At 38.5% G+C, this 13,348-nt stretch overlaps 2 protein-coding genes and 1 long non-coding RNA gene across 9 annotated transcripts in view; 1 reads left to right on the forward strand and 2 right to left on the reverse strand.

The window, feature by feature from the left end:
- LOC127988462 (uncharacterized) overlaps window positions 1-13,348 on the reverse strand; it is a 523,986-nt gene that overhangs the window by 123,939 nt on the left and 386,699 nt on the right. The window lies entirely within an intron of this gene.
- LOC127988497 (hepatocyte cell adhesion molecule) overlaps window positions 1-13,348 on the forward strand; it is a 278,315-nt gene that overhangs the window by 32,683 nt on the left and 232,284 nt on the right. For 2 of the 6 annotated variants that reach the window (XR_008161689.1, XR_008161688.1), the window contains exons 3-7: window positions 592-755; window positions 985-1,275; window positions 1,342-1,467; window positions 1,565-1,626; window positions 2,435-2,866. The exons of 1 other annotated variant lie outside the window; for it this stretch is intronic. Coding sequence is in view for 3 of the 5 variants with exons in the window: in XM_052591291.1 (XP_052447251.1) it covers window positions 592-755; window positions 985-1,275; window positions 1,342-1,467; window positions 1,565-1,677 (694 nt within the window). In the remaining 2 variants the exon portion in view is untranslated. Of the gene's footprint in view, window positions 1-591; window positions 756-984; window positions 1,276-1,341; window positions 1,468-1,564; window positions 1,689-2,434; window positions 2,867-13,348 lie in introns of all 6 variants that reach the window. 3 more of the 6 variants (XM_052591290.1, XM_052591288.1, XM_052591291.1) reach the window with 2 other exon arrangements.
- LOC127988549 (uncharacterized) overlaps window positions 1-13,348 on the reverse strand; it is a 39,164-nt gene that overhangs the window by 19,207 nt on the left and 6,609 nt on the right. The window lies entirely within an intron of this gene.

The raw sequence follows: 13,348 nt of genomic DNA on the forward strand, positions 1-13,348 counted from the left end.
CCCTCGTTCTGTAGGTCAAACGGTTTGATCTGGAGAAGTCATATTGAGTCGGTGAAGGGAGGAGCTGCTGGAGGAGTTTCTTCACTAAACTACTTCACTTCAGACCGACAGCTTCACTGGCTTTAGGAACAATTCAAGGTTTACTATCACAGTTCTGTTGTAAAGCTGCCGTGCAAACTGCTGAAGAAATGATCATTTACATTTATTTGTTTTCATGGAGTCTGGCTGGTGAGTATCTGCATGACTTCAGTTTTTTTATATTAAAAGTTGGCCACAAATATAATTCTGTTATTTTTTATTCCATCGTTTATTTTGACTTAAATATTAACAAGTTTTTATCAGACTAATCTTACTTAAATACTTCTGTGAAGAATAAAGACAATAGTTTCAAAATTACAAAACATTTCAGAGATGATTTCTGAGTAATTCTGTTTGTTGATCAGGTGTGTTAGGTGTTTATGAAGTGAAGTCAGTGACGGAGGGAGAATCAGTGCATCTAAACTCTGATCTTACTGAAATACAGACAGACGAGGAGATAACGTGGAAATTTAACAACATTATGATAGCTAAAATCAAGGACAGTAAGAGCAGGTTTTATGAAGATAATGCTGAAGGGAGATTCAGAGACAGACTGAAGCTGGATCAGACTGGATCTCTGATCATCACAAACACCAGAATCACACACTCTGGAGAATATACAGTCATCGGCACCAGCACAGACTCCACACTCAACATCTTCAGACTTACTGTCTACGGTGAGTAGAGAATTACTTCATACACATCTTTTGACAATAATCGCTTTCAGAATTATTATGAATATTGTCAAATGATAGACAATCCTGTGATGATAGATTAATATTCATGTGCATTTGATATAATACATTTATAGATATTTTAACTTTAATACATTTGAAATATCAAATGACAGACATGTATCACATCCTTTTATTATACCGAACTGTATTTATCCTCTCGTGTTTTCAGCTCCTGTGCCTGTTCCTGTCATCACCAGAGACTCTTCTCAAAATTCATCATCATCATCATCATCATCATCATCAAATTGTTCATTGTTGTGTTCAGTGTTGAATGTGAGTGATGTGACTCTCTCCTGGTACAAAGGAAACAGTTTATTGTCCAGCATCAGTGTGTCTGATCTCAGCAGAAGTCTTTCTTTAAATCTGGAGTATCTGGATGATTTCTACAGCTGTGTGGTGAACAATCCCATCAGAAACCAGACCACACATCTCAACACTGAACTCTGTCAGACATGTTCAGGTACGTCTGTGATAATATTTAGTGTTTATGAGCACATTCACTGACAATAACAACACTCTCCTTCAGATCCTCCAGACTCTGTGTCTCTGATAGTGTGGATCTGTGTCATTGCTGCTGCTGGTTTTCTGTTGATTGTAACTACAGTCGGGATCTTCTTTATCTGCAGGAAACACAGAAAAACAGACCAAGAAGGCAAGTATTGTCAACTGCATGTGTGTGCATAATAATTTAAAACAATATTCAGATATCAGTTCATTGAGAATTTTGTTTCTGTTATATTTTGTTACAGTTCAGACCGGTGACAGAGAGATCACTTACGCTGATCCAACATTTTACAAAAGACATAAATCAGTAAGAGAATATATTTCTGTCTATGATGTTTCTGTTTTATTTTGGCAGTGAGTCAAATTTAAGTGTGTGTTTAATGATTTACTCTGCTACATTTATATTGTAGGGTCACACAAGTCCATCAGAGGCTTTACAATAATGTCACATCATAAACTCTAACATATAATCCAAGACACATCTATTCTCTCCAAAATGGGAAATTATATTATAGGCCAATTATAGGCCAATTTTAACCCAATACAAATATTAAATCAAATAAAGAAAGAAATCCTGAAATATTCCCTTCATATGTAACACAATCTCATGGCAGTTCATGAGTAAATTATGTTCTGATGAATTGTTTGGTAATTTGTATATATTTGTAAAATCTAATATATCTGCTTATACCCCATTGATAATGTTTACACATGGACCTTCATGCTCCGGTTTCTTTAATAATGGAAGTTTTTGTATGATTCACGGTATAAATTATATGAAATCTCCACGTCATATCTTAGTTACATTTTCCTGTGAGATCAGATCGTCTGTTCTCCAGAATACTTGGAACCTGGTTTGAAGAAAATAGCAGTTTTCTGCTGATACAAGTAACTGTATGTTCAAAAAGATTTGTTTTAACTGTTTGTAGATCAGCAAAATGCTTTTTATTTAAACATGCTTCGTTATCGTTTATATATATATATATATATATATATATATATATATATATATATATATATATAAATATTACCGTATATTTGTCAAGAAGAGGACATAAATAAGTTTGATGAATAAGTCGATAAATAAGTCAGTGGATGTTTGTGTTTTCTTTCAGAGAGCTACAGAGCAGGATAATGTGGTGTACGCAGGAGTCTCAAGACGCTGATCAATTCTTGATCAAAATGTAATTCTGTTTTATTGATTACTAACTTTATCCCAAACACAGAGACAGGAGACAGAATCACATGTTCTTTGTGAATAGAGATAAATGCCCATTAAATGTCATTTTGTCATAGTTACACATATATTTGAAAAAATAAAGTTTACTGTTATTATTTCACGCTCTCTGCCAGAATATTTTTGTGAGTTTGCCCGTCTATGCTCTCCCTTTCACTCCTCTCGTCCTTTCCCTTCCTCTCTTCTGTGCTCTCTCTCTCTCTCTCTACTCTTATCTCTCTCTATCTCAATGTCTACACACATCCTCACTCTTGTATATTTCCTCATGAATTCAGATGTTCAGAACAGGACGGGGGCTATAGGCCCGAAGGTTATTGAGTTTGGTCTTTTCCAGATGTGCTCCTGATATGGACAGAACTTCCTGTCCATGTTCCCATTTTATATAACATACAGATCTAATCTTTATCCTACGGGATCTAGAAGTAGTAGGAAGAAAAACGCTTTGTTTGCTGGACATTCCTATTTGATGAAGTGTACAGTTCTTATTGGTGATCCCCTACACCCCTGACAGTGTATCTGTATATTCTACTGATGTAATAATAAACTTTGAAGAAGTTTGTGAACAGACAATTGGCTTCATGTTCATAATTCTTTCCATGGGCCCATGCACGGACTGAGAATAGTTGGATGGCATCGAAAGATAAATTATATATTTAACAGGTATAAAAGGGGATTTTCACAGTGATGTCATAGAACTTTTATTTTAAAGAGATACAGACAGGGCAGTTTGTCGCTCGTGATTCTTTAGCTCCACCCACACGTCACGCCTCCAGGCGCTCGTGTTTTTCCGGGAAAAAATGGTACAGACTATCTTTCTCTTATAAATATAATAAAACTAAAGACTTTTTGGAGTCATGAAGGATGCAGTACTACTCTATAGATACTCAAGATTAACAGGATATTTAGTGAAAATGAGCATTTCACCCCGCCTTTAAAATTGTAATTTATTTCTATGATCAAAGCTGAATCATCCCCACACAGCAAAGGCTTCCGGAACGGACCCGCGAAACGGACCCGTATCGGCGTCCACTTGCGCGCAATGACGGATCCGAAACGAAGGCGGATCGCGGACCCGTTGCTCCGCGCTGCATCCGCTCCGCATCAGCGATTAAAACCTTACCTCCACAAATTTAAGTGATTAACTAAGGATGTGTCCAAATTCAGGGTCTACATCCTTCGGAGGACGCATTTGAAGGATGTTACGTCACAGCGCCGCGACGAAGGCTGTCCAAATTCGTAGGATCCTTCAAATGCGGCCCACAAATGCGTCCTCCTTTTCTCCGAATTCGAAGGATGGGTGTGATGGATCCTTTCGCGTCCTACCTATCCCATAATTCTTTTCGGCAGGACGAAGCGAGCGGTAGCGGAGTGGGGGAGGAGTATTATTTTCGATGTTTTTTAAAAACTGGCTTTTCAAAAAGATATATTTTCAGTGGTTTTCTAGTTAGGCATTTTGTTTTAGCATTAAGCATTTTTTTTTTTTACATGTGTATGTGTATATGTAAAAAAAAAAAACGTTTACTTTCGTAAACTAGCTTCTTCCTTACTGCCTGTGTGAATATCCCCTTACACAAAGCTTATTTGTTAGTGATTGAAGCTGTTTTAACGCTTCTAAGGACGAAAGAGCAGACAGAAGTGTTTATAAAGCTCCGGGGAGAGAACGATGAGCTCTTCACCCGCTTCTTGCTTGGCGCTGTCACGGTTGCTAGGCGACAGGATATGAGCAACGGTTAAGGGAGGGAACTGAAAGAAGGGTAGGCTGTCCAAATTCACAAACACCGACTTCCGGTTTTTGCGGTCGTCGGAGGACCCATCCTCCTTCAACCGGGTAGGAAGGATCCTAAGGAGGATGCAGACCCTGAATTTGGACACAGCTTAAGTGCTGATTGAGAATTAGTGATGAACAGCTGCTGCTAACAAACAGAATCAGTGAAGAAAAGAGAAACACAAGAACTACTACAACTGACTTCAGACACAGACTTAGATGAAATCAACTGAAATAAAATACATGAAATCTCTCAAGATCTGATTAAACAACCCCACAAACAGCATCAGCAGCTGCACTTATTAATAACCAGACTGACTTTATTTCTGTCAGACGTCTACAGAAGATCTTATTGAGAATGAACTAAGGTTTAGATGTTGATTTATTGTTTCATTTGAAGTAACCATGTTAGAGATCAGTGTTTGCTTTAGTTGGGCTCTTGACCCTTGACGTCTGTCTTAGTTTTTTCTTTGGCTGTTATAATCATGTGTTTCTGAAACATTTTGGTTGTGACTCAATAGCCCTGAAGAAATGCCATCAGGTGTTAATCTGTACCTAGGTGTAGATTGTTATACTTTATATCTATATCAGTGATGATAATTATTCATTATTATACACAATTATTGAACTGTATGGAATCTAATCTCTGATGAAGTAGGTGTTGTGCAATTAATAGAAGTGGTTCTAATAAAAATGACGATAAGAGCCAGTGATTCTGTGATAATCAGTTAATATAAAATTGACTTTCTAAACATTTTGTACACATACATTTTTCTTCTATGCCAGTAACTGGTCAAACACAGACATCATGTATGGCTCTGTGTGACGTTAGATGGAGCGGAATTTCCTTATATGGGTCCTAAGGGCACTTCTCCTGGAAGAGCGCGCGCTCCCGTAGAGCAGAGCGGAGCAGAGACATTCACTGATCAAAGCGAGAGCGAAATGTCACAAAAGAAACAGCATTAAGGGACCAGTGGATGGAGTTTATTTTTACAGAGCATCAACAGAGTTGTGCAAATGTTTTTGTTTGTTCCCTGCATTTCGAAGATGCTTGTTTTACAAACAAGGCCCAGTTTGACGCCGGATTTGCATATCGTTTATTTCTTAAGGATAATGCAGTCCCAACGAAAAAGGGTCATGATCCTGTGTTGGAACCGCAGGCAGTGAGTAAAACTGCTTCAAATATCTCTGTGTTGTTAACTTAGCTATCGGCGCGTAAGCACATCATGTAAACAACATGTGATGTTGTCATCAAACTGCACTTTCCACATGTACACCTTAAAAAAAAAAAAAAAAAAAGACGCCATTAAGTGGAACTTAGTCATTCTCCAAAACCGCTAATCAAATATATACAGTTTCAATACATGCCACATAGAGACGTCCTGCTTTAGTCGTTGCTGCTGCTGCTGCTCTTGTTAAATTTCAGCCTCTGGATCTGATTCTGGATCATAAATATATGGCTGAATCTGACTGTTAGCCATGGTTTGTTTTGGATGATGTTTTTTTCCTCACGGTAATGTCAGAGTTTCCAGATGCTCTCAACGCAAAAGCCTACTCAGGCTCGTGATTCTTTAGCTCCGCCCACACGTCACACCTCCAGGCGCTCGTGTTTTTCCGGGAAAAAACGGTACAGACTATCTTTCTCTTATAAATATAATAAAACTATGTCACGGTGCAGGGTGCCATCTCAGCTTCCCCTGTGGTCTGTGTTGTCCTGTCTGTTCAGTAGCTCGTGGTCTGGGCAATCAGCGCTAATCATGGCAGGGTTGTGCAGATCACGAGCTGATTCTCCCCACCTGTCGCTCATTCCCCCACTCCTTTTATATGTCTCTGCTTTTCTGTCTGTGGTCGTGAGTAGATTGTTTTGTCTTTGCCCATGTTTTTCACTGTTTCTCAGTATCAGTCTCACCTTCTGTTCTTGTGCCAAAGGATTCGTAATTCGGAGATCCGGCAGCGCGAGTGGTCCGCAGTGTGCCGGCCAGTGTGCGCCAGAGCTGTGTGCGCCACCAGTTATACGCCAAGGCTGAGAAGTGCGAGTTCCATACAACTTCCACCACTTTCCTAGGAAACATAATCAGTCCCGGAGGGGCAGCCATGGACAAAAATAAATTCACAAACTTCTATAGGAGATTCATTAGGAACTTCAGTACTGTTGTCGCTCCGCTTACCTCACTAGTCAAGAAGGGGACTCATCGACTACAATGGTCAGAATCCACTCACAAAGCATTCCAAACCCTGCAACAACGATTTAGCAACGCGCCCATCCTCTGTCACCCTGACCCCTCATTACCTTTCATTGTCGAGGTAGATGCATCCAACACAGGCATTGGCGCTATCCTGTCACAACGCCCAGATCCTGCCGCTAAAAACTCCATCCCTGTGCTTTCTATTCCAGGAAACTCAACTTGACAGAACGCAATTACAGTGTCGGGGATCGGGAACTCCTTGCCATGAAGGCAGCCTTTGAGGAGTGGAGGCACTGCCTATAGAGGGAGCCACACATCCGTTCACTGTACTAACAGATCACAAGAACCTGGAGTATTTTCGCACCGCCAAACGGCTTAATCCCCGTCAAGCTAGATGGTCCTTGTTCTTCACACGATTCGACTTCTCTGTAACTTACCGACCCGGCTCCAAGAACACTAAAGCGGATGCCCTGTCACACACTGTAAACCCTGATAAGTTCACAGAACTCAAAAAATATTTTGTAACAGATTACACAAAAACATTTAAGTGATGTTTTTAAATGTTTTAAGTTTATATAAACTTAAAAAAAATAATTCCAGTTGCCTTAAATTATCTCAGAGTTATCTTAAATAATTATATTTCTGAACTTATAATTAGGGAGTAATTCACTCATAATTTTATCTATTTTTCAACTCCTATAATGTGGGAAATACACTCAAAATTAGGCGTTTGCTGTCCATCCTCAGTCTAACCACAGGCTCTACTCTTCACCACAATGGTAACACTACAAATCCAACATAACATAAACCTTTGTAAAATCTAATATAACACAACATTTATGTATTAACTTATGTCCCTCTATGTTAATCTTGTGTAAAAACACACAAAATAACACTTAATTTCTAAATTTATTTTCCTTGTTTTCTGATGCAAAGCATGCTGGGAACTAGAAAACACAATCATTTTAGGTTTACCTCACTACAACAAATTTTTGAGTTAACAGAACTTATTTAAATTAAGTCCAATTAACTTTCGTTATTATTTGAGTGCAATTAACTAATTTCATTTGATTAATTTCACTGTTCGGTTTTACAGTGCATCAGTTCGAGGAGGAGAACATTCCACCTGTTACAGAACCCATACTACCATTCCATGTGGTGGTTGCTCCCATTCAATGGGATATCATGACTCTACTCCAACAACACAGGGAGCAGAACGAGAACCCAGTAGCCTGTCCAGCCGATAGAATCTTCGTTCCTGAGAATCTTCGTGACCAGGTCATCAGTCAAGTTCACTGCCATCCATCATCCGGTCATCACTGCCACCATCAATCAGCTGGAGAACCGCTTCTTGTGGGAATCTCTTCACAAGGACACAACGAATTACATACAGCAATGCAATAACTGTAATGTCAACAAGGCATCTAAACAATCTCCCGCCGGTCTCCTGCAACCACTACCATTTCCCCAACGACCCTGGTCTCACATTGCCATTGACTTTGTTACGGAACTTCCCAGTTCACAGGGTTATACCACCATACTCACCATCGTAGACCGATTCTCCAAGGCTTGCAGATTCATCCCATTACCCAAACTACCTACCGCTCTCCAGACCGCAGAACACCTGTGCAACTGGGTCTTCAGATTATATGGTCTACCCGAGGACATTGTGTCAGACCGAGGACCTCAATTCACCTCTCAATTATGGTCAGCCTTCTTCAAAGCTCTGAACATTAATGTCAGCCTCACCTCTGGGTATCACCCTCAAGCAAACGGACAGGTAAAAAGGCTCGACCAAGAGCTAAACCGCTTCCTCAGAGCCTATTGTAACCAGAATCAGGACGACTGGGCTCGATACCTACTATGGGCAGAATATGCACAGAACTCCCTTATTAAGACATCTACTGGTCTGACCCCCTTTAAATGTGTACTGGGGTTCCAACCACCAATGTTCCCATGGTCAGGAGATCCGACGGATGTACCAGCGGTAAACGATTGGATGGTATGCAGTGAGGAGGTGTGGAATCGGGCCCATATTCACTTCCAACATGCTGTTAGGAGGCAGAAGGAGCAAGCGGACCACAGAAGGCACCCAGGTCACACCTACCAGCCAGGTCAATGGGTATGGCTATCAACACGGGATCTCTGTCTCCGGCTTCCTTGCCGCAAATTGAGTCCAAGGTACGTGGGTCCATTCCAAATCACTAGACAAATAACTCCAGTTTCCTTCCGATTGGCACTTCCTAACACATATCGTATCTCTCCTACCTTTCATGTATCCCTGCTCAAGCCCGCTGCTGGTCCCAGAGACCAGGGAGAGGGGAGGTCCCATGCACAGGCCCCTCAACCCATCATCATAGAGGGCGAGGAGGCTTACCAAGTCCAGGAATTACTCGATTCCAGACGTCGGGGCAGAATTCTACAGTACATCTACAGTATCCCTCACCTGAATATTGACACACACGCATCCATTCATTCACTTATACTGACAACACTGCATTTCCCATAAACCCCCGTCCTTGGACTCTGATCACCTGCACAGGTGCCACTCATCAAGACTGAGCATATAAGCTGGACTTCCACATTAGTTCAAACGCGAGTCTTGATTTGCTGTGTCTGTCATTTCTGAGCGTTACTACCCGTGTTTGATTTCCTGTTACCGATCCTGTCTGATATCTCTGACGTACCTTTGCTGCCTGCCTACCGACCCCTTGCTTGTTTCTGGATTTTGATTCTCTGTTCTTCCCACGATGTTGGTTCCGACCATTGCCTGTACGACTACGAGCCTTTACTATAAAGCCTGCATTATGGATCCCATGTCGAGTTCTGGTTCATTACAGTATAATTTAAAATTTAATTAAAAAAAACATGTTTAATTTGAAAAATATTTATCATTTTATAATTAAATTGCTCCAATGAAAAGTTAAGACTCAATAACACAAAAATGGTGTGCACATCCCAAACATCCAAATAGGATGCAGGTGCAAGACAGCTGAATAATATAATCAAATAAAGAAGTGAAGTCTGCACACTGAAAACTACTGCTCCAGAGGAATTTAATTAAGCTCAAGCAATGTTTCGACCTTCAGGTCTTCATCAGGCACATACTATTAGAGTAATATAAAGTCTTGGGCCGGCAATAACACGACTGAGGTGCCCTTGAGCAAGGCACTGAACCACCACCTGCTCCCCGGGTTCTGCAGCTTAAATGATGAACACTGCTCTGGATGTGTGTTCATGGTGTGTGTGTGCACTTTGGATGGGTTAAATGTATAGCATGAATTCTGAGTATAAATCACCATACTTGGCTGAATGTCAAGTCACTTTTTTCACTTTTAAATTGTGTATGCTTATAGATAATAGGCCTTGTGTTCAGTAAACAAAAAATATTTTGTTCTGATATTTTTTAGGTTAACATAACTATTTATGTTGTGACAACTTGTTATATTAAGTTATTTTAAGTTGGGTGGACTTTAGTCCCGTTTGTTAAGTTTACTCAAAAAAGAGCTTGCGATAAGTTGCAACTTTTTTTTCAGTTCAACAAATAACCATGGACTGTGAAAAAAATCCTAAACATATCTAAAACTAAGAAAACATCCTCTATTAAAGTGACATCACTTTTGCAGGAGAGTGCAAAAGCTTAGGAAAAAAAAATCTATTTCATCACCATGTCTCTTTAGGAGCTCCATATGCTTATGATTGAAATAATCAATAATAATATAAAATAATATAACAAATAACAGTATGTGACGAGTGGGGCCGGCCGATAGCCTTGGGAACACCTGCTCCACTCACCGGTCTCGTGTCCCATGGAGGAGATCGGAAGGATACAAAAGAGGAGCGATGACAGTGAAGGACGAGAGCAGACCAGACCTGGATTTTATTTTATGTTTGATTTTTTTTGTGTGCGACAGTCGTCTGTGAGGGGCTGTCACGCTTTTATGTGTTTATGTTTATTATTAAAGCATTATTTGATTTTCCGCCGGTTCCCACCTCCTTCTTCCCGTGATTATGAAGTTTGTATTGTTACACAGTATCAAGCATCACAAGTGGACAGTTTCTGTACAATTATGATAACTGGAAGCCTCGTTCATTCACTCAACATACAACATACTCATCACTGCTCTTATGTTAAAAAATAATGTGGGTAAAATCTCCCTTGTTTCAGTGATCAGTATTACTCAATCGACCCGCTGGGAGTGTGCTAGTGCTCCTGATGGCCAGTATAGGACTATATTACTGAATATACAAAACATAATAAATAATAATATAATAAAAACAAGGTCAAAAGATCAAACATTATAACATTATCCCGGTTAAAAATGTGATATTAATGGATTATAATAAATGGCTTCTGAGCAGTGTTATTGTCTTATTTATGTTTGTGTTAATATCAATATTTTTGTCGGTCTTGTGTATCTCTTCTGATAAATCTGGTATGCATCTTTATTTCATATATATATATATATATATATATATATATATATATATATATATTATTTATTTAACTTGTTTCTGCACTGTTAAAAATCGCTGTAAAAAAACGGACAAATTTCGACAGTAACATACTGTTTTTCAGTAAAACAGTGCATTCTGGGTAATATTCATCGTTTTCGAGAAGGTAGCCTGCTGCTATATATCGTAAATTAACAACGTTCAAAGTCGACACTCAGCGGCTGTGTTTCAAATCACACCCTACACCCTCATTCACTATTCCCTACATGAGTTTACTAATATAGTCCACCTGACAGAGAGAATGAACACTAATGAGTGAATTCAGACACTGATCAACAGCTGCTGTTAATGAGTAGAATCACTGAAGAAAAAAGAAACAAGACAAACACAAGAAATACAACTGATTTCAGCCACAGCTTTAGATGAAATCAACTGAAGATTTAAACAATCAACAAACAGCTTTATCAACTTCACTCATTACTAACCGGACTGACTTTATTTCTATCAGATCAGAGATCAGAGATCAAAAGATCTTATTGAGAATTACAGAGATGTAGATGATAATGTTAGTTTCGTTTAGCATCACCATTGTGGAGATCAGTGTTTGCTTTAGTTGGGCTCCTGACCCTTGACTTTTGTACTTCAACTTTTGTTTCATTGCTATATTTGTATCGTTATGATACATCTATTACAGCAATATTAATCTTGATGATCAATTGATTATGACTGTTTCTGTCAGGCATGATCTACTAGACTGATTTGTTGTTATAATAGTCAAATAATAATTTGGTGTTGAAATATGTGAGTTTTAAATATTTTGGGCAGCAGTCCTCACAACACTGAAAGAGAGAAATCAACAATCAGCATATGAATCTCAACAATGGTGACAATCAAAAGGTTCATGATGCAATGCATGCTGGGTACCAGCACAGGATAAAACTCATCCATGACTCCCAGCATGCATTGCGGCATGAATAAATTATGCCCCTGAATTGTTCACTTATTTTCTTGAATTCTTATGTGCTTATCATTTTGCATTTGTTTTAAGTTTTAGTAGCATGTGTTGTGATGTTCAGAACTGATCTGTTCATTTATTTTATGGATTGTCACCATTGCTGTGATTCATACGCTGATTCTTGATGTTTCTGTCTAAATTTCAGCAAAGGTTTTTTTTTTTTATTATGAGTGAAATTTTCTTAACAGTCTTTTATAACTTATGGCTCAGCAGTGTTCCTTCTTATGCTGTAGTATCAATAAGAGAAGAGACATGGGATTAGATCAGAAATAATAGTATTTGTTCTTGTCAATCTATAAACAACATCAGATTTTTTTTTCTTCTGTGTACTTTTGTTTTGCTATAACAGGTTCCAAAGGCGCATTGTTACAGCATGTTAAAAAAAAAAAAAAAACCTTAATTGTTGAAAAGTCACGTTCAAGAGCCCAACTAAAGTAAACACTGATCTCCATCATGGTAGTGAAAAAAACACCTAAACCTATTTAACTCTCCATAAGTTCTTCTGTAGACATCTGACAGAAATAAAGTCAGTCTGGTAAGTAATGTGAATCTGGTGAAGCTGTTTTAGTAGTTGTTTAATCAGATCTTGAAAGATTTGATGTATTCTTTTATTCAGTTGATTTCATCTAAGGCTGTGGTTGAAGTAATTTGTAGTTCTTGTGTTTCTCTTTCCTTCAGTGATTCTGCAGGTGTTTATCACTTATGCTCAATCATCAATTAATCACATAATTATCTTATTAACTTCACTGATTCAGTGTTACTCTAACACTCTGTAGTGTGCACACATTATAAGTGTTCATTTAAAACTGAGGATTTTCTTGTGGGGTTTAAAGGGTTAAAGATTTAAGATGAAGAAAAAACAGAATGAAACATAATTTAACAGTAATAAACTGTAATTAATTTACAGGAAACAAACTGTAGAAAAACAGTTATTTACTGGCACCCCTGCTGCCAGTAAATAACTGTTTTTCTACTGTTTCTTGCCGTAAATAAATGTTTGCCAGCAAAAAAAGTGTTTTTCTACAGTTTGTTGCCGTTAAGTCAAGGAAAAACAGTAATATACTGTAAAATGTAAACGTCAGATTTACCAAATGAAAAAAAAAGTTAATTTAACTAAAATATTTGTGAACATCCATATAAAAAAAAATTAGGCAAAGTCATACACTGATAATGAGAGTAAATACTGAACTTGACTGTATTAATGTGTGTTTGCACAAGAGAGATCGTTTAGTTTAATGTAGTTTGGTTGTTCACCATTGTGCTGGAGAGTAGAGCCTGTGCTTCAGTCAATGATGAGCCACAGATTCTGATTTTCTGCTGCTTTATATAAAAGCAGTAAATGTGGAGTTGCTGATACAGTGATGATCTCTG

This window comes from Carassius gibelio, chromosome B22 (assembly GCF_023724105.1).
Source record: "Carassius gibelio isolate Cgi1373 ecotype wild population from Czech Republic chromosome B22, carGib1.2-hapl.c, whole genome shotgun sequence".
NCBI lineage: Eukaryota > Metazoa > Chordata > Actinopteri > Cypriniformes > Cyprinidae > Carassius > Carassius gibelio.